Raw genomic sequence first — 21122 nt, forward strand, 5'->3', positions numbered from 1 at the left:
ATTTACGGGAAAAGAAGGCACAAGGCCTCATCACGGAGCAGTCAGAACTTTTCTGCGACAACACTGCCCCAGCTCCGATCTCAGAAGCGTCGACCTCAACCTGAAAAGGTAGAGCAACATCAGGCTGACGCAACACAGGGGCAGAGGAAAAACGGCGCTTAAGCTCCCGAAAGGCCTCCACAGCATCAGGGGACCAATCAGCAACATCAGCACCCTTCTTAGTCAAATCGGTCAATGGCTTAGCAATATCCGAAAAACCAGCAATAAATCGACGATAAAAGTTAGCAAAGCCCAAAAATTTCTGAAGACTCTTAAGAGAAGAGGGCTGCGTCCAATCACAAATAGCTTGAACCTTGACAGGATCCATTTCAATGGAAGAGGGGGAAAAAATATATCCCAAAAAGGAAATCCTCTGTACCCCAAAAACACACTTAGAACCCTTCACACACAAAGAATTAGACCGCAAAACCTGAAAAACCCTCCTGACTTGCTGGACATGAGAGTCCCAGTCATCCGAAAAAATCAGAATATCATCCAGATACACAATCATAAATTTATCCAAATAATCGCGAAAAATATCATGCATAAAGGACTGGAAAACTGACGGAGCATTAGAAAGACCAAAAGGCATCACTAAATACTCAAAGTGGCCCTCGGGCGTATTAAATGCGGTTTTCCACTCATCCCCCTGCCTGATTCGCACCAAATTATACGCCCCACGAAGGTCAATCTTAGAGAACCACTTGGCCCCCTTTATGCGAGCAAACAAATCAGTCAGCAACGGCAATGGGTATTGATATTTAACAGTGATTTTATTCAAAAGCCGATAATCAATACATGGTCTCAAAGAGCCGTCTTTTTTTGACACAAAGAAAAAACCGGCTCCTAAGGGAGATGACGATGGACGAATATGTCCCTTTTCCAAGGACTCCTTTATATATTCTCGCATAGCAGCATGTTCAGGCACAGACAGATTAAATAAACGACCCTTTGGGTATTTACTACCCGGGATTAAATCTATGGCACAATCGCACTCTCGGTGCGGAGGTAACGAACCAAGCTTGGATTCTTCAAAGACGTCACGATAGTCAGACAGGAACTCAGGAATTTCAGAGGGAATGGATGATGAAATGGAAACCACAGGTACATCCCCATGAGCCCCCTTACATCCCCAGCTCAACACAGACATAGCTCTCCAGTCGAGGACTGGGTTGTGAGATTGCAGCCAAGGCAATCCTAGCACCAAATCATCATGTAGATTATACAGCACCAGAAAGTGAATAATCTCCTGGTGATCCGGATTAATACGCATAGTTACTTGTGTCCAGTATTGTGGTTTATTATTAGCCAATGGGGTGGAGTCAATCCCCTTCAGAGGAATAGGAGTCTCCAAAGGCTCTAAATCATACCCACAGCGTTTGGCAAAGGACCAATCCATAAGACTCAAAGCGGCGCCAGAGTCGACATAGGCGTCCGTGGTAATAGATGACAAAGAGCAAATCAGGGTCACAGATAGAATAAATTTAGACGGTAAGGTGCAAATGGAAACAGATTTACCAAGCTTTTTAGTGCGCTTAGAGCATGCTGATATAACATGAGTAGAATCACCACAATAGAAACACAACCCATTTTTCCGTCTAAAATTCTGCCGCTCGCTTCGGGACAGAATTCTATCACACTGCATACTCTCTGGCGACTTCTCAGTGGACACCGCCAGATGGTGCACTGGTTTGCGCTCCCGCAAACGCCTATCGATCTGAATAGCCATTGTCATGGACTCATTCAGACCCGCAGGCACAGGGAACCCCACCATAACATCCTTAATGGCATCAGAGAGACCCTCTCTGAAAGTCGCCGCCAGGGCGCACTCATTCCACTGAGTAAGCACAGACCATTTACGGAATCTTTGGCAGTAAATTTCCGCTTCATCTTGCCCCTGAGATAGGGACATCAAAGTTTTTTCTGCCTGAAGCTCAAAATGAGGTTCGTCATAAAGCAACCCCAAGGCCAGAAAAAACGCATCCACATTGAGCAACGCAGGATCTCCTGGTGTCAATGAAAAAGCCCAGTCTTGAGGGTCGCCCCGGAGCAAGGAAATCACAATCCTGACCTGCTGTGCAGGGTCTCCGGCAGAGCGAGATTTCAGAGACAAAAATAATTTGCAATTATTTCGAAAATTCTGAAACCCGGATCTATTCCCCGAGAAAAATTCCGGCAAAGGAATTCTCGGCTCAGATACAGGTGCATGACAAACAAAATCTTGCAAATTTTGTACCTTCGTGGCGAGATTATTCAAACCTGCAGTTACACTCTGAAGATCCATTACAAACAGGTGGACACAGAGCCATTCAAGGGTTAAGAGGAGGTAAGAAGCAGCTAGACAGCAATTAAGGGCTAGGCAGCAAAACTCTGAGGGGAAAAAAAAAAAAAAAAAAAAATTTCCCTTCAACACTTCTTTTTCTCCTGCTTCAGCCCAAACAATTAACACTTTGCGGGCCGGTCAAACTGTCATGATCTCAATGGCAAGAGAACATAGCATAAGCATATATAGGAACTAGCTCTTGGAAGATGGGAACTGAGCTGACCATGAACTAAACCTAACGCACAACTAGCAGTGGCCGGGTAGCATGCCTACGTTGATTCTAGATGCCCAGCCCAGCCGGAGGACTAAATAAAGCTAGCAGAGGAAAATATTAGTCCTAGCTCACCTCTAGAGAAATACCCCGAAAGGAGACAGAGGCCCCCCACATGTATTGGCGGTGAGTTGAGATGAAATAACAAACGTAGTATGAAAATAGGTTTAGCAAATTTGAGGTCCACTTACTACATAGCAGAAGACAGAAAGGACACTTTCATGGTCAGCTGAAAACCCTATCAAAAAACACCATCCAGAAATTACTTTAAAACTCTGGCATTAACTCATAACACCAGAGTGGCAATTCCCGTTCACAAGAGCTTTCCAGACACAGTAACGAAACTACAGCTGTGAACTGGAACAAAATGCAAAAACAAACATGGACAAGAGTCCAACTTATCTAGTAGTTGTCTAGGAGCAGGAACAAGCACAGAGAGGCTTCTGATAACATTGTTGACCGGCAAGCAACTAACAGAGCAGCAAGGTTATATAGCGACTCCCACATCTTGATGGGAACAGGTGAACAGAGAAGATGAAGACACCAGTTCAATTCCACCAGTAGCCACCGGGGGAGCCCAGAATCCAAATTCACAACAAAAACCCTAACCATGACATACAAAGCCATCCACAACCTGTCTCCTCCATACATCTGTGACCTCGCCTCCTGGTACTTTCCTACACGCAACCTCCGATCCTCACAAGATCTCCTTCTCTACTCCCCTCTTATCTCCTCTTCCCACAATCGTATACAAGATTTCTCTCGCGTATCACCCCTACTCTGGAACCCTCTACCACAACACATCAGACTCTCGCCTACCATCGAAACCTTCAAAAAGAGCCTGAAGACCCATGTCTTCCGACAAGCCTACAACCTGCAGTAACCACCGATCAACCAAACCGCTGCATGACCAGCTCTATCCTCACCTACTGTATTCTCACCCATCCCTTGTAGATTGTGAGCCTTCGCGGGCAGGGTCCTCTCCCCTCCTGTACCAGTTATGACTTGTATTGTTTAAGAATATTGTACTTGTTTTTATTATGTATACCCCTCCTCACATGTAAAACGCCATGGAATAAATGGCGCTATAACAATAAATAATAATAATAATACAAGTTACTTACTAGCTCATCTTACCTATTTTGTTCCATAAGTAGTTTAACAGTGTTCAGGTACATATCCAAAGACAGTTCATGATGCAGTATTTCTGTGACTGCTGTAAAAGTTAAAAAAAAAAATCTAGTTCTACTTTTCATATTAATAATGAAATCAGTCATTTCAAGCAGTGTAAATGGTACCTCCAATTTTAAACAACCATAAATTTCTACAAACCAATAGTACAAGTGAAGTTCAAGAAAGAAATCATACATTGTTCAAATGCCACTAGACAAAAATGTACACAATTGAACATGAGGTTCTTAGTCGCCCGCAAATCTAAAACATTTTTACCTTGTTGCATTAGATCAATGTATGATTTTTGGATGTGCGGTTTAAGTCTTTTTTTTCTATAGTCAGAACAATTCATATGTCCGCTTACCCATGCTGATGACATCATCAGGCAGAGAGCATTGAAGAAGGATTTTCACTTTTAGAAAAAGACCAGCTGGATGCAAGTTTTCCTTGTAAAATAATTACAATCAAATCATTATATTCATTTAATCTACAGACAGCTAAATCAATTTAAGTGCAGGCTACATTTAGGTATTGATGCATGGACACAGTGAGATCCAAATATGAAACTTCATGTTTTACCTCAATAAAGCAAGAGAACAAACAACTGTATTGCAAAATCACAGAATGTTGTGTTTATTGGGAAAGGCTCTTTATTGTACCTGTTACCATTATGCAGATTTTTAATTATCAAAACCCAATCTTATAAAACTCTGAAGCATTGATGGGTTAAAAATGCTTAACACACTCCTTCATAATTTTTTTTCTAGGGCTTTTGTTTTCAAAATGGGATACTTGTGGCAGGTTTCTGGTTTTTTTTGGTACCTTAGAGACTCGGTAAATGTGAGACAGAGTATGCAATCTGTTCCAGACAAATTTGCCCTCCTTCCCCTCAAAGGCCTGTGATGTGCCTAAACATCAATTTCTGACCACATGTGAAATATTGCCATGTTACGGAGAAATTGCATAATTCAGTGGCTTACAAAAATATTTACCCTCCCTTGGCATTTTTCATGTTATGCTACCTCACAACCTGGAACATCACTGTTTTTTTTAGGGTTTCCATCAGTACACAAAAAGATGATTCCTACAACTGTGAACATTTAGTTTTCTTTCTATTGTGAAGCAAACAACAAATAGGACAAAATAACTGAAAACTTCAGAGTGCATAACTATTCACCCTCCTAAAGTCAGTACTTTGTAGAGCCTCCATTTGCGGCAATTACAGCTACAAGTCACTTTAAATAAGTCTCCATGATCTTTCCACATCTTACCATTGGAAAATTTGCCCATTCCTCATCGCAAAGCTGCTCCAGCTCCTTCAAATTAGATGGTTTCCTCTGGTGAACAGAAATCTTCAAGTCAGACCACATTCTCAATTGGATTAAGGTCTGGGCTTTGATTGGGCCACTCCAAAACATTTATACTTTCCCCTTAAACCACTCGAGTGTTGCTTTAGCAGTATGCTTTGAGTCATTGTCTTGTTGGAAGATGAACCTCCATCCAAGTCTCAAATCACCGACAGACTGAAACAGGTTTTGCTCAAGAATATCCCTGTATTTCACACTGTCCACCTTCCCCTTGACTCGGACCATTTTCCATGTCACTGCAGCTGAAAAACATACCTACAGCATGATGCTGCCACCATCATGTTTCACTGTGGGGATGATATTCTTGAAGTGATAAGCTATTCTGGCTTGGCACCAGACATGGAGTTTACCTTGATGGCCAAAAAGTTCAATTTTCGTCTCATCAGAGCACAGCACCTTCCATACACATGCATTTGGAGAATCTCCCACATGTCGTTTGGCAAACTCAAAATCAGCCATACAATTTGTGTATGTAAGTAAAGACTTTTTTCTCCCCACTCTTCCATAAAGGTCACATCTACAGAGTGTATGGCATATTATGCTTGTATGGACAGATACTCCAGTCTCTGCTTGGTAAATCTTCAGCTCCTTCAGGGTTACCTTTGTTCTCTGTGCTGCCTCTCTGAATAATGTCCTACTTGCCCAGGCTCAGCGTTTTGGAGAGCGGATCTCTCTTGGCAGGTTTGTTGTGGTACCATGTTCATGATAATGGATTTGATGATGCTCCAGGAGATCATCGGAGATGGGATTTTTTTTAATTTTTATAACACAACCCTGACTTGTATTTCTCAACAATTTTGTCCCTGACTTGTTTGGAGATCTCTTTGGCCTTCATGGTGTTTGGTTTGTGGTGTATCTTCCTTAATAGTGTTGCAGCCTCTGTGGCCTTTCAGAAAAGGTGTGAAAATACAGACAGACCGTGTGACACTATTGCACACAGGTGGACTTCCTTTTACTAAGCATGGGACTTATGTAGGTAATTACTTGCACCAGAAATTTCTAGGGTCTTCATAGCAAAACGGGTGAATACATATGCACATGCCGATTTATTAAGTTATTTGATCCTATAAATTTAATTTATGTCTGTATTTTTCTCACTTCACTTCACCAACTTAGATGATTTAGTGCTGATGCATCACACACAAATCAGATTGCAAAAATATTTAAACACAGCTTGTACTGTAACAAAATAGGTTAACCCCTTACTGACGTCAGACGGGATAGTACGTCCGACGTCAGAAAACCTGCTTTGACGTGGGCTCCAGCGGCGAACCCACCTTAAAGCTACGTCATGTCAGCTGTTTTCAACAGTCGACACAATAGGCGCGGGCGGAATCGTGATCTGCCCACGCCTATTAACTAGTTAAGTGCCGCTGTCAATCTCTGACAGCAGCATTTAATGCACGCTTCAGGCCATTAGGCTGGAAATACGCGCAGCCTGACCCCCGTCACGTGATCGGTGCCAGCGGTGCGTCGGCTTGACAACCAGAGGTCTCCTTGAGACCTCTATGGTTGTTGATGCCTGATTACTATGAGCCTCTATGTAGCAGAGCCAATCAAGTTGTGGCAGCTTCTAGCCTCTCCCATGTCAAAAGTAAAAAAAAAAGAAGTTTTTAAAGATATGAAAAAAAAACAAATAAATAAAAGTTCAAGTCACCCCCCTTTCAAAATAATTAAAAAAAACCCTACACATATTTGGTATCGCCACATTCAGAATCGCCCGATATATCAATAAAAAAAAGGATTAACCTGATCGCTAATCGGCGTAGTGAGAAAAAAAATAAAAACTCCAGAATTACTTTTTTTGGTCGCCGTGATTTGCATTAAAATGCAATAATGGTCGATCGATCAAAATATCATATCTGCACAAAAATGGTATCATTAAAAACATCAGCTCAATGTGCAAAAAATAAGCCCTCACCCAATCCGAGATCACGAAAAGTGGAGGCGCTACATGTATCGGAAATAGGCACAATTTTATTTTTTTAAGCAAACTTTGGAATTTTTTTCCACCACTTAGATAAAAATAACCTAGACATGTTTGATGTCTATGAACTCTTAATGACCTGGAGAATCATAATGACAGGTCAGTTTTAGCATTTAGTGAACTTAGCAAAAAGGCCTAATAAAAATAAGTGTGGGATTGTACTTTTTTTGCAATTTCACCGCACTTGGAAATTTTTTCCTGTTTTCGAGTACATGACATGCTAAAACCAATGGTGTTGTTCTAAAGTACAACTCGTCCCACAAAAAATAAGCCCTCACATGGCCATACTGATGGAAAAATAAAAAAGTTATAGCTCTGGGAAGGAGAGGAGTGAAAAATGGAAAAAGTACCGGTCATGAAGGGGTTAATAGTTTTGCAATCCACCGTAAATTATAAAGTCCATCTTCTCCTACTACTCTTGTAAAAATGAAAACATTTTAGGCTAAAGCAACATTTTCATGGAAAGAATGTCATTTTCATTTTTGCATCCCAATATTAAAACTTTTGTGAAGCACTTGGGTGTCCAAAATGGTCACTCTACCTCTAAGTGAATTCCCTGAGGGTTACAGATCCCAAAATGGTGTTATTCATGGGGGCTTTATGCTGTTTTGGCACCTCAGGGCTTTGCAAATGTGACATAGCATCTAGTTTATTTCACCCAAAATGTCTCTCCAAAAATTAAATGCTTGTCTTCCAAGTTGTGCTATGTGCTAATCACTAGTTTTCAATTACATATCAGTTTTGTTAGAAATTGTGTAATAAATTGTGGGGGTTCATTTTCTTTTATTACTTCTTGTGAAAATGAAAAATGTAGGGCCAAAGCAATATTTTAGTGGAAAAAACATAGTTTTTCATGTTTTTTCCACCTTGTGTTAACCCTTCAGGTGCATAACAGAAATTAAGCCTTCAGACAGCAGTTTTAGGGTATGTGTCCACGTTCAGGAAACGCTGCATGTCCAGCATAGTGGAGGGGATTTTATGAAATCCCGTCTCCACTATGTGTGGTAACACGCATCCGTCGGCCCTGCGACTCCGGACATGCTGCGCGTTTTTTAAGACCGCAGCATGTCCGTGTTCCTTGCGGAGATGCTGCGCCGCCGCAAGGAATAACACAGGGCCCTATGCATGGGGTGTGATGATCCCGGATGTGTGCAATGAACACATCTGGCATCATCGCATCCCAGAAGGGGGTGGGGCTTAGAGCCGAGCGGGTTTGCCGCTCCGACGAAACCGCCGCCCATCCTGAACCTGGACACATACCCTTAAACACATTGAAACTATCAGTTTTTAAGATCTCTCAAATTCAATTGAAACCTGAGTAGGTGTGACAGTCAGTCAGTGATGCTGAAAACCACTGATGGAAGGAGCAGTTGCAAGCTCAGCGAGCAGTGGTGGTGACCTAATCAAGGTTACCTCCGGTCACTGAGGCTGTGTTCCCAGCCAGGCCCCTGAACTGGGGTGATATCCTTAGGCTATGTGCACACGATGCGGATTTTGCTGCGGATCCGCAGCGGATCTGCAGCAGGTTCCCATGAGTTTACAATACAATGTAAACCTATGGGAAACCGAAAACGCTGTGCCCATGCTGTGGATAAAAACGCACGGAAACGCAGCGGTTTACATTTCGCAGCATGTCAATTCTTTGTGTGGAATCCGCAGCGGTTTTACACCTGCTCCATAATAGAAAACCGCAGGTGTAAAACCGCAGTGGAATCCGCACAAAAACAGCTGTAAATCCGCTATAAATCCGCAGGAAAAACGCGGTGTTTTTGCCCTGCGGATTTATCAAATCCGCTGTGGAAAAATCTGCAGAGGACCATTCTACGTGTGCACATAGCCTTACGGTGACATCACCATTAGCACATTGAAAAAAAGTGCAGAGGCTAGTTCACCGCAGTTCATATTCACGGCAGTGAAATTCTTCCAGTGAACTCACTTCTGCAACGTGAGACTTTTTCCTCACGGTGCTGAGGTCACCACAGTTCATTGGCCCAGCTACATTGGGGTTTCCGGTCAGTATCACCAACATAATAGTTCCTGAGGCACATATTATATGTAGTCCTTACAACCAATATTTTTATTCATGCAGGATTTACATACTTATTCAGTACCTGCTAGTACTATAGAGAAAACTTCAATTATAACTACGGTACGTTCTTTACCCCTGACACTTTCCTCATTCTAATCACAGCATGCCTATTTTTCTTAACCACTTTTTTGAGGCTCCCCTCCATTATCTCAAACACTGAAACACTTATAGCATTGAGCAGTTGGGTAGGTCTTCCTAGACCTTTTCTTCATTCAAACTCTTTTCTGTTTCTGAGCACGGAGATCACATCAATATGGCGACCACTATTGTTATTGTTATTTGTTACTGTTATTGCTTTTATGACATTAGTTTTTTTGTATCAGACATGATATTTTTCTTTTATTTTTGTTATGTTATTAAAAATCTTTACATCTAACAAAAAGTTGAGTGCCAAGTTATATTTACCTTGCTTTAAATGGAACCTGTCAAGTGAATAAACTATTGATCTGCAGATATGAAGTTAATCTGCAAGTTAATAGTGTTCTGAACCTGCCCAGTGCTTGCACTTAAAGCCCCACTGCTGAGAGGAAAGGAACTTTCTTCCTCAGCCATTGGTGTTCAGTTCAAGGGGTGGCGCCGGCTTGGGTTCAGTCATCGCTCTGTGTATAGAAAGCGGTGACTAACTGTGCACTGGCACAGTCACGCTGTGGTTGTCTTCGGGAAGGTGGGGCCTCAAACTGTCCCTATAACTGGGACACTAACTATCCCTGTCCCGGGGGCACTCTTGAAGGTAGAGCGGTCTCTGACCTTATTATACTTCTATTAAACCATGACTTTTCCCCTCACCCACACCACATGAAACATGGGAAAGAAATGTAAGGTAAACAAGACAAAGACAATACAGGGGTAAAAGAAAACCTCTATCATACAAAAGCACTAACCAAAATTAGGGAATAGGATAGGGACAGGGAGGAATAAACTAAATGGGAATAGGGACCAGGAGATAAACACACACGTACTACAGCAAACCACAGATCACTACTACAACTCCACTCCAACCATTAACCTTTAGCACACAGTAAGACAAATCTTTCACTGGCAGGGACAAGAAGGTCTGGCTAGTTTTTCTAGGAAGGTAATGACCAGATCAGAAGCAGCTGAAATGGAGCTGCATGTTTCTGACCAGCATAGAAACGGCCGTTAACCTCTTCAGCATCAGAAGAAGCTAAATCCATTTAATATGGTACACAAATCACACCATGTGTAAAGAAGTACTGCGATTCGTTACTCAACATGACTGTCTAACTCCAAGTCGCCCAGGGGGACATGACACCATCGTGACAGGCATTGACTGACAGGTAACATTAGTGCTGAGCTTCTGTCAGTGAGTGCTGGGGGCGCAGTTACAGCCACCGCTCTCTATACACAGGGTGGTTACTGAAACCATGCCAGCTCCATCCCTCTGACTGAAAGCTAAACACTGCCAGGAGGAATAAAGTTCCTTTCCTATCGGCAGTGGGACTCTAAGTGCGGGTCTGTATGATTATGGAAATACTTAATATATTTAGTTTACATAGTTTTATTTATCATTTTAAAAAGTACTATTTGTGTTTTCACATTCTGGGAACTATAAAATGTTTCCTCTGTTCATGGTACTGTATAGTTGATGGTTCTGCTTCTGTATTCTACTCATGCTTATTTTTAATGTGATAGGTTTTAGTTTTGATTACTGTTTATTTTATTTTTGTGAATCAAGATAATTAAAAAAAAAGGTAATCTATCACTGTTTTTTCTTCAACCTTCACCTGACAAGGTAATCAATGGGTTTTATTTATTTCAATGTTTATATGACAGGATAAACATTTTTTTTCTCTTTAATTTTTTTTCTTTTTTCAACCTTCATCTGTAAGAACAAACATAGTAAAGTTGTAATTTCGATTTTTACGGATGGGATGTAATCAATTATGTAATTATTTTTAACAATTTTGTGAACAATAAAATCCCTTTAAAAATTGTTTAAAGAGTTAACTTTTTTTTTGTCTATAAGGGTGTATAGGGAATTAGTTTTTATGGTACCTGACAGGTTTTTTTTTTTTACAGTTTTTTTTTTTTTTTTTTTACAGTTCACTGGAGGGATAAATAGCTTGCTAATTTTATAGTTTGAATGTTCAAGACACCAGAAAACAAAAAATGTTTATTTCAAATATATTTAATTACTTTTTCACAATAAAATCTCATCAAATAAATACTTTTGTGTTGTCATGTTCTGAAAGTAAAACCTTTTATTTTTTATCATCCGGAGTGTATAAGGGTGTACTTGTTTCTGTGGGACTAATATGACTTTTTGAAATCTTTTTATTCATTTTTTTATGGAAAGGTGAGTAAAGGACTTCACATTTTTTGCATGGATTTTTTAAAAAACATTTATTTGCCTGTGTCCCACTTTGGGACTTGAGCACTTTGGGACTTGAGCACTCGTGCAGACGACTGTATTTTCGGCCCCACAGCGATCTGATAAAACATCGGCTTACACTAGGACTGATGTTATTCTATTCTATCGGGCCATTTAAATGTCCAATTTTTTTCCTCTGACAGAGTCTCCTTGAAGGAAAAAAAAAATGAGCACACTGCAAACGTGTCACTAATGGGAAACGGAGGTCAACCATCTTAATGCTGTGGTCACTATTAGTTGCATACCCTATGGGGCTAATCTCTGCATATCAGTGTTAGCAACCTGACCCTTGCACTATTGGGTATGGGTGTCACCTGTAGCATTCAGCTGACACCCATTGCTAATGGTGTGGAATCAGCTACTGAGGTTACGACATTGGCATGCTGTAAAATTTAGCAACATATACAGAGACAGAGAAGGGTTCCTAAAGACAGTATGTGGGTCTTGAGCAGTCCAATAATGTGTCTGTCACAAAATTTTCTAGCTGGTTTGGAAGTGGAGTTGGCCCCCCTTACCTCTTGAGCCTCTATTGCATCAGTGACATATCTGCCCCTGGGAAGATAGCATTTGGTTAAAGTTACTTGATAATCTGAAACATTTAAAGAAGTTGTCCACTACTTGGACAACCCCTTCTCAAACCCTTCACTCGGCCCTCATAAAATAATAAAGCTAGTACTCCCCTCCCATGCTGGCGCTGTTCCCGTGGTGTCGGCACTTGACTTGTTCTCCTGTCACTGTTGCCACCCCCTGTCGAATTGAGCAGGAAGAGGAAGTCTGAGATCAGCTGCAGCCCGGACTTCCTCTTCATGATCGATTTGTCAGAAAGTTGGGACAGTTACTCCAGCGCTGATTGGATGCCGGGGTCACCTCTCGCAACAACAGCACGGGAGCCCTGGGAGGGTGAGTCACAACACCACGGGAATGGCGCTGGCATGGGGGGTGAGTATAAGCTTTATTATTTTATGGGGGACAAATATTTTGATCAAGAAGGAGCTGTCCTATTAGTGGACATGGATAACTTAAGTATGACATATAAGCAAAAACAGAAGAAATTTGGAAGTGGGATAATAATTTCTTTACAGCTCTGTACCTGAATCACATTCTGAGAGTTCAGGAGAAGTGAGAAACAGCTCACAACCCAGCTGTCCATACAAGTTTACCGATGTATTTTAGTAGTGATCGCATTTGATCTCATCCAACAAAAACAGTACAATTGCGTTTAGTCAGCTTAGTACATTTTAAAATAAAGGTTACCTCATTAGCTAATCGAACGGCATTAAGTGCTTTGTCATTATGCTTCCTGCTGTCCCACTCCAGATACACTGTGGCAAGTAATCGAAGAACTTTGGCCTACAGAAAAATGAAAATCATGTCGTTTTATTTTTCATTATACAGAAGTGACAAAATACAATTATATAATCTTGAAGTTGCATGAAAAAGAAGCGGCCTGTAGTGAAAACCTGTTCCCTGTGCTGTGAATGACATGTAACAAAAAACATTGAGGCCTTGTTCACATGCAGAAAAAATACTGTTTATTCTGCTGCATTTGTTTGGGTGCAGAAAAAAATACTGTGTTTAACAGTCCATGCAAAGTGGATGTGATTTCATTAAAAAAAAATACAAAAGCCAGCATATTTTTTCTTTATTGTGACACTTTCATCCACGTGGTTAAGCCATTGAACACAAATTCTCAAACATTGGACGTGTTTCGGAAATAAGATTCCTTACTCATAGCTGCTTCAGAAACAATAGCATCACCCACTAATAATGCTACGTGTAACCCACCCATCTAAATCCTCCCATCTGGATAAGATGTTAGGCAAAAGTTTATAATATTGGGATGCCAAAATTAAAATGACATGCTTTCCATGAAAATGTTGCTTTAGCCTAAAATGTTTTCATTTTTACAAGGATAGTAGGAGAAGAAGGACCTTATAAATTTAAAGTGGATTGCGAAAGTATTAACCCCCCCCCCCCCCTCCCCTTGGCTTTTAGAACCTGTGTTTAAATATTTTTGTAATCTGATTTGTGTGATGCATCAGCACTAAATAGTTTAAGTTGGCGAAGTGAAGTGAGAAAAGTATAGGCATAAATTATATTTATGGGATCAAATAACTAATAAATTGGCATGTGCATATGTATTCACCCCTTTTGCTATGAAGCCCCTAAAAAAAATCTGGTGCCAGCAATTCCCTTCATAAGTCACATGTTTAGTGAAAGGAAGTCCCCCTGTGTGCATTCCAAGTGTCACATGTCTGTCAGTATATACACAGCTTTTTGAAAAGGCCACAGAGGCTGCAACACCAAAAAGCAAGAGGTGCCACTAACCAAACACCATGAAGACCAAGTAGATCTCCAAACAAGTCAGAGATAAAGTTCTTGAGAAGTGCAAGTCGGGGTTGGGTTACAAAAAAAAAAAAAATCTCAATCTCTGATGATCCCCCGTAGCTCTATCAAATCCATTATAATCAAGTGTAAAGAATATGGTACCACAACAAACCTGCCGAGAGAGGGCCGTCCATCTAACTTTAAAGAGCTGGAACAGTTCTGCCTTGAAGAATGGGCAAAAATCTCAGTAGCAAGTTTTAGAAAGCTCATAGAGACTTATCCAAAGAGACTTGCAGCTGTAATTGCGGCAAAAGGAGGCTCCACAAAGTACTGACTTTAGGGAGGTGAACAGTTATGCACACTGAAGTTTTCAGTAATTTTGTCCTATTTGTTGTTTGCTTCATAGTAAAAAGAAAACCAAATGTTCACAGTTGTAAGACACTATTTTTAGATATCCTAATTTTTAGGGGGCCTGTGTTACACTCCACATATTGCTTTGTACAGGGAACACAACTAACTAAAAATATCATGAAAGGCCTAGCATATTATGTTTTCACAAATGTTTGTAAAATCACTGATGGTAAAAATGGACACTGATCAAACAAAATGAAACTCGGATAAGATACACTGAAGACAAAAATAGCAATTTTTTTACATAAACACCAGGACATCTGCATGAGGCATAAAAGCCCAAAAGTAGCCCATCCTGAACATATTAAGAAATGCAGTCAATAGCCGAAAGATGTCCAGTTGGATGTGACCGTGGTAATTGCTTGAATGAAGCAGCATTGGGGCAAGCATTCTTTCAAAAGCCTTATGGTTGGGGCATTATACTAAATATATTATATAATACTAGATGGTGGCCCGATTCTAACGCATCGGGTATTCTAGAATATGCATGTCCATGTAGTATATTGCACAGCCCACGTAGTATATTGCCCAGCCACGTAGTATATTGCCCAGTTACGTAGTATATTGCCCAGTGACGTAGTATGTTGCCCAGTTACGTAGTATATTGCCCAGTGACGTAGTATATTGCCCAGTGACATAGTATACAGCACAGAGCCACGTAGTATATTGCACAGCGACGTAGTATACAGCATAGAGCCACGTAGTATATTGCCCAGCCACGTAGTATATTGGCCAGTCACGTAGTATACTGCCCAGCGACATAGTATACAGAACAGAGCCACATAGTATATTGCCCAGCCACGTAGTATATTGGCCAGCCACGTAGTATATGGGCCAGTCACGTAGTATATTGCCCAGCTACGTAGTATATTGCCCAGCCACGTAGTATATTGCCCAGTTACGTAGTATATTGCCCAGTGACGTAGTGTATTGCCCAGCCACGTAGTATATTGTCCAGTTACATAGTATATTGCCCAGTGACGTAGTATATTGCCCAGTGACGTAGTATACAGCACAGAGCCATGTAGTGTATTGCACAGCGATGTAGTATACAGCACAGAGCCACGTAGTATATTGCCCAGCCATGTAGTATATTGGCCAGTCACGTAGTATACTGCCCAGCGACATAGTATATTGTTATGAACTGGTGGCCTAGGAGCAGCATGAGACGTACTCTGAAGAAGGTGGTACCTGTACTGACCGCAGACCCTGAACTTAACACGGCAACTAGAAGTAGCCTTGGAATGTACCTATCACTCCCTAGACATCTCGACACAGCCGGAGGACTAATTACCCCTAGTGATAGAAAAGGGAAAACTATCTTGCCTCAGAGAAATTTCCCAAAGGATAGACAGCCCCCCACAAATATTGACTGTGAGAAGAGAGGAAATAACATACGCAGACTGAAATCAGGATTTAGCAAAGGAGGCCAATTCTAGCTAAATAGAAAGGATAGGACAGAGTACTATGCGGTCAGTATTAAAACACTAGAAAATATCCACCACAGAAAATACAAAAACTCCACATCTAACTAAAGGCATGGAGGGTATATCTGCATCTCCAGAGATACCAGCTTGGCTAAACAATTCCTTATACAGACCAAGCTGGACAAAACAAAACATGGAAAGTAACTAGAACGATCAGGCCCACAGCATGTGGACTGCAGAAAACAAAGCCAGCACTTATCTTTGTTGAAATGAACAGCACGCAAGAGAGACCAGGCAGGGAAGTGAATCCTCCAGGAAACAATGGACAACTGGCACTAACCAAAGGGTCAAGCAAGACTAAATAGCCCAGTCAGAAGTGCAATAAGTGGACACACCTGATGACTGCTGCGATCCAAAGACAGCAGCACTACCACTTATAACCACTGGAGGGAGCCAAAGAGCAGAATTCACAACAGTACCCCCCCCCCTTGAAGAGGGGTCACCGAACCCTCACCAGAGCCCCCAGGCCAATCAGGACGAGCCAGATGAAAGGCCCGAACCAAATCAGTAGCATGGACATCTGAGGCAAAAACCCAAGAATTATCCTCCTGGCCGTAACCCTTCCATTTGACAAGATACTGAAGTTTCCGTCTCGAAAAACGAGAGTCCAAAATCTTCTCAACCACATACTCCAACTCCCCATCAACCAACACCGGGGCAGGAGGATCAACAGAGGGAACAACAGGCACCACATATTTCCGCAACAAAGATCTATGAAAAACATTATGGATGGAAAAAGAGGCCGGAAGCGCCAAACGAAAAGACACCGGATTGACAATCTCAGAAATCCTATAAGGACCAATAAACCAAGGCTTAAACTTAGGGGAAGAAACCTTCATAGGAACATGACGGGAAGACAACCAAACCAAATCCCCAACCTGAAGCCGGGAACCAACACACTGACGACGGTTAGCAAAACGCTGAGCCTCCTCCTGAGACAACACCAAATTGTCCACAACATGAGCCCAAATCTGCTGCAACCTGTCAACCACAGAGTCCACCCCAGGACAATCAGAAGGCTCTACCTGCCCTGAAGAAAAACGAGGATGAAAACCAGAATTACAAAAGAAGGGTGAAACCAAGGTAGCAGAACTAGCCCGATTATTAAGGGCAAACTCGGCCAATGGCAAGAAGGCCACCCAATCGTCCTGATCAGCAGACACAAAGCATCTCAAATAAGTTTCCAAGGTCTGATTAGTTAGCTCGGTTTGGCCATTTGTCTGAGGATGAAACGCGGAAGAAAAAGACAAATCAATGCCCAGTCTAGCACAAAAGGCTCGCCAAAACCTAGAAACAAACTGAGAACCTCTGTCGGACACAATATTCTCCGGAATGCCATGCAAACGAACCACATGCTGAAAAAACAATGGAACCAAATCAGAAGAGGAAGGCAATTTAGGCAAAGGTACCAAATGAACCATCTTAGAAAACCGGTCACAAACCACCCAGATAACCGACATCCTCTGGGAAACCGGAAGATCTGAAATAAAATCCATAGAAATATGCGTCAAAGGCCTCTCAGGGACCGGCAAAGGCAAAAGCAACCCATTAGCGCGGGAACAGCAAGGCTTAGCCCGCGCACAAGTCCCACAGGACTGCACAAATGAACGCACATCCCGTGACAAAGAAGGCCACCAAAAGGACCTACCAACCAAATCTCTGGTACCAAAAATCCCAGGATGGCCAGCCGACACAGAACAATGAATCTCAGAAATCACTTTACTAGTCCATCTGTCAGGAACAAACAATTTCGCCACTGGACAGCGATCAGGCTTATCGGCCTGAAACTCCTGAAGAGCCCGACGTAAATCAGGGGAGATGGCAAAAAGAATCACCCCTTCCTTCAGAATGCCGACCGGCTCAAGGACCCCAGGAGAATCAGGCAAAAAGCTCCTAGAGAGGGCATCCGCCTTAACATTCTTAGAACCCGGAAGGTACGAGACCACAAAATCAAAACGGGAGAAAAACAGGGACCATCGGGCCTGTCTAGGATTCAGCCGTCTGGCAGACTAGAGGTAAATCAGATTCTTATGATCAGTCAAGACCACAATACGGTGCTTGGCCCCCTCAAGCCAATGACGCCACTCTTCAAATGCCCACTTCATAGCCAACAACTCACGATTGCCGACATCATAATTGCGTTCCGCAGGTGAAAACTTTCGAGAAAAGAAGGCACACGGTTTCAACAAGGAACCATCAGAATTCCTCTGAGACAAAACGGCCCCTGCCCCAATCTCAGAAGCGTCAACCTCAACCTGAAATGGAAGGGAGACATCCGGCTGACGCAACACAGGGGCAGAAGTAAATCGGCGTTTAAGCTCCTGAAAGGCAGAAACAGCCGCAGAGGTCCAATTCGCCACATCAGCGCCCTTCTTCGTCAAATCGGTCAGGGGTTTAACCATACTGGAGAAGTTGGCAATAAAGCGGCGATAAAAATTAGCAAAGCCCAAAAATTTCTGAAGGCTCTTCACAGAAGTGGGCTGGATCCAATCACGAATGGCCTGAACCTTAACCGGATCCATTTCTATAGATGAGGGACAAAAAATGAAGCCCAAAAAAGAAACATTCTGTACTCCAAAAAGGCACTTAGACCTCTTCACGAACAAAGCATTCTCACGAAGGATCTGAAATACCATCCTGACCTGTTTCACATGAGACTCTCAATCATTTGAAAAAATCAAAATATCATCCAAATATACAATCATGAATTTATCAAGATAATTCCGAAATATATCATGCATGAAGGACTGAAACACAGATGGGGCATTAGAGAGCCCGAATGGCATCACAAGGTATTCAAAATGGCCTTCGGGCGTATTAAATGCAGTTTTCTATTTATCACCCTGCTTAATACGAACAAGATTATATGCCCCTCGAAGGTCAATCTTAGTAAACCAACTAGCCCCCTTAATCCTAGCAAACAAATCAGAAAGCAAAGGCAAAGGGTATTGGAATTTGACCGTGATCTTATTTAAGAGGCGATAATCAATACAGGGTCTCAAGGAGCCATCCTTCTTGGCAACAAAAAAAAAACCTGCTCCCAATGGTGAAGAAGATGGCCGAATATGCCCCTTCTCCAAGGACTCCTTCACATAGCTCCGTATGGCGGTATGTTCTGGCACAGACAGGTTGAAAAGTCGGCCTTTAGGGAACTTACAGCCTGGAATCAAGTCAATAGCACAATCACAGTCCCTATGCGGTGGAAGGGAACTGGACTTGGGCTCATTGAATACATCCTGGAAATCTGACAAAAACTCAGGAATTTCAGAAGAGGGGGAGGAGGCAATTGACATCACAGGAACATCACCATGAGCCCCCTGACAACCCCAACTAGTCACAGACATAGATTTCCAATCTAATACCGGATTATGCACCTGTAACCATGGGAAACCCAGCACAATAGCATCATGCAAATTATGCAACACCAAAAAACGACAATCTTCCTGATGAGCTGGCGCCATACACATGGTCAGCTGTGTCCAAAACTGAGGTTTATTTTTTGCCAGCGGTGTAGCATCAATGCCCCTCAAAGGAATAGGATTCTGCAAAGGCTGCAAAGGGAACCCACAACGTCTGGCAAATTCTAAGTCCATTAAGTTTAAAGTGGCGCCTGAATCCACAAATGCCATAACAGAAAATGACGATAATGAGCAGATCAGGGTCACAGATAACAGAAATTTAGGTTGTACATACATTACTGATGGTAATAGAACTAGCGATTCTCTTAATACGCTTAGGGCAATCAGAAATAACATGAGCAGAATCGCCGCAGTAAAAACACAACCTATTCTGACGTCTGAATCCTTGTCGTTCCGCTCTAGACACAATCCTATCACATTGCATAGGCTCAGGACTCCGCTCGGAAGACAACGCCACAGCGCGCACAACTCTGCGCTCGCGTAAGCGCCGATCAATCTGAATGGCCAAAGACATAGAATCACTCAGACCAGCAGGCGTGGGAAACCCCACCATAACATCTTTAACAGATTCCGAAAGACCCTTTCTGAAAATTGCAGCCAAGGCATCCTCATTCCACTTAGTCAGCACAGACCATTTTCTAAATTTCTGGCAATATAATTCTGCCGCTTCTTGACCCTGAGACAGGGCCAACAAGGTCTTCTCAGCATGATCCACTGAATTAGGTTCATCATACAATAACCCCAGCGCTTGAAAAAAGGTGTCTACATTAAGCAAAGCAGGATTTCCAGCTTCCAGGGAGAACGCCCAATCCTGAGGGTCACCGCGCAGCAGAGAAATAACTATTTTAACCTGCTGGATGGGATCACCAGAGGAACGGGGTTTCAGAGCTAAAAACAGCTTACAGTTATTTTTAAAGCTCCAAAATTTGGACCTGTCCCCAAAAAACAAATCAGGAGTAGGAATCTTAGGCTCCAAAAGCGGAGTCTGAACGATATAATCGGAAACACCCTGTACTCTAGCAGCAAGCTGATCCACACGAGAAGCCAATCCCTGAACGTCCATACCAGCGCCAAACTCCTGAACCACCCAGAGGTAAAGAGGAAAGAGAAGGCACAACAGACTACAGAAAAAAAAATGGCTCAGCACTTTCCTTTCCTTCTTCTGAGATGCAATTAACTCATTGTTGGCCAGTTGTACTGTTATGAACTGGTGGCCTAGGAGCAGCATGAGACGTACTCTGGAGAAGGTGGTACCTGTACTGACCGCAGACCCTGAACTTAACACCGCAACTAGAAGTAGCCGTGGAATGTACCTATAACTCCCTAGACATCTCGACACAGCCGGAGGACTAATTACCCCTAGAGAAAGAAAAGGGAAAACTATCTTGCCTCAGAGAAATTTCCCAAAGGATAGACAGCCCCCCACAAATATTGACTGTGAGAAGAGAGGGAAATAACATACGCAGACTGAAATCAGGATTTAGCAAAGGAGGCCAATTCTAGCTAAATAGAAAGGATAGGACAGAGTACTATGCGGTCAGTATTAACCCCTTCCCGACATTTGACGTACTATCCCGTCGAGGTGGGGTGGGCCCGTATGACCGCCGACGGGATAGTACGTCATCACCGATCAGCGGCGCTCACGGGGGGAGCGCGGCCGATCGCGGCCGGGTGTCAGCTGCATATCGCAGCTGACATCCGGCACTATGTGCCAGGAGCGGTCATGGACCGCCCCCGGCACATTAACCCCCGGCACACCGCGATCAAACATGATCGCAGTGTACCGGCGGTATAGGGAAGCATCGCGCAGGGAGGGGGCTCCCTGCGGGCTTCCCT

The 21122-nt window shown here is 42.6% G+C and overlaps 1 protein-coding gene across 4 annotated transcripts in view; it reads right to left on the reverse strand.

Annotated features, from left to right (window-relative positions):
* The window catches only part of TEX11 (testis expressed 11), a 301033-nt gene that overhangs the window by 207126 nt on the left and 72785 nt on the right, over positions 1-21122 (reverse strand). For all 4 annotated transcript variants that reach the window (XM_077284979.1, XM_077284978.1, XM_077284977.1 and 1 more), the window contains 3 exons: positions 12896-12991; positions 4171-4252; positions 3771-3849 (listed from right to left, as the gene is read on the reverse strand). In XM_077284979.1, the coding sequence (XP_077141094.1) occupies positions 3771-3849; positions 4171-4252; positions 12896-12991 (257 nt within the window). The remainder of the gene's footprint in view (positions 1-3770; positions 3850-4170; positions 4253-12895; positions 12992-21122) is intronic.

The sequence above is a fragment of the Ranitomeya variabilis genome, chromosome 2 (assembly GCF_051348905.1).
Source record: "Ranitomeya variabilis isolate aRanVar5 chromosome 2, aRanVar5.hap1, whole genome shotgun sequence".
Classification (NCBI taxonomy): Eukaryota; Metazoa; Chordata; class Amphibia; order Anura; family Dendrobatidae; genus Ranitomeya; species Ranitomeya variabilis.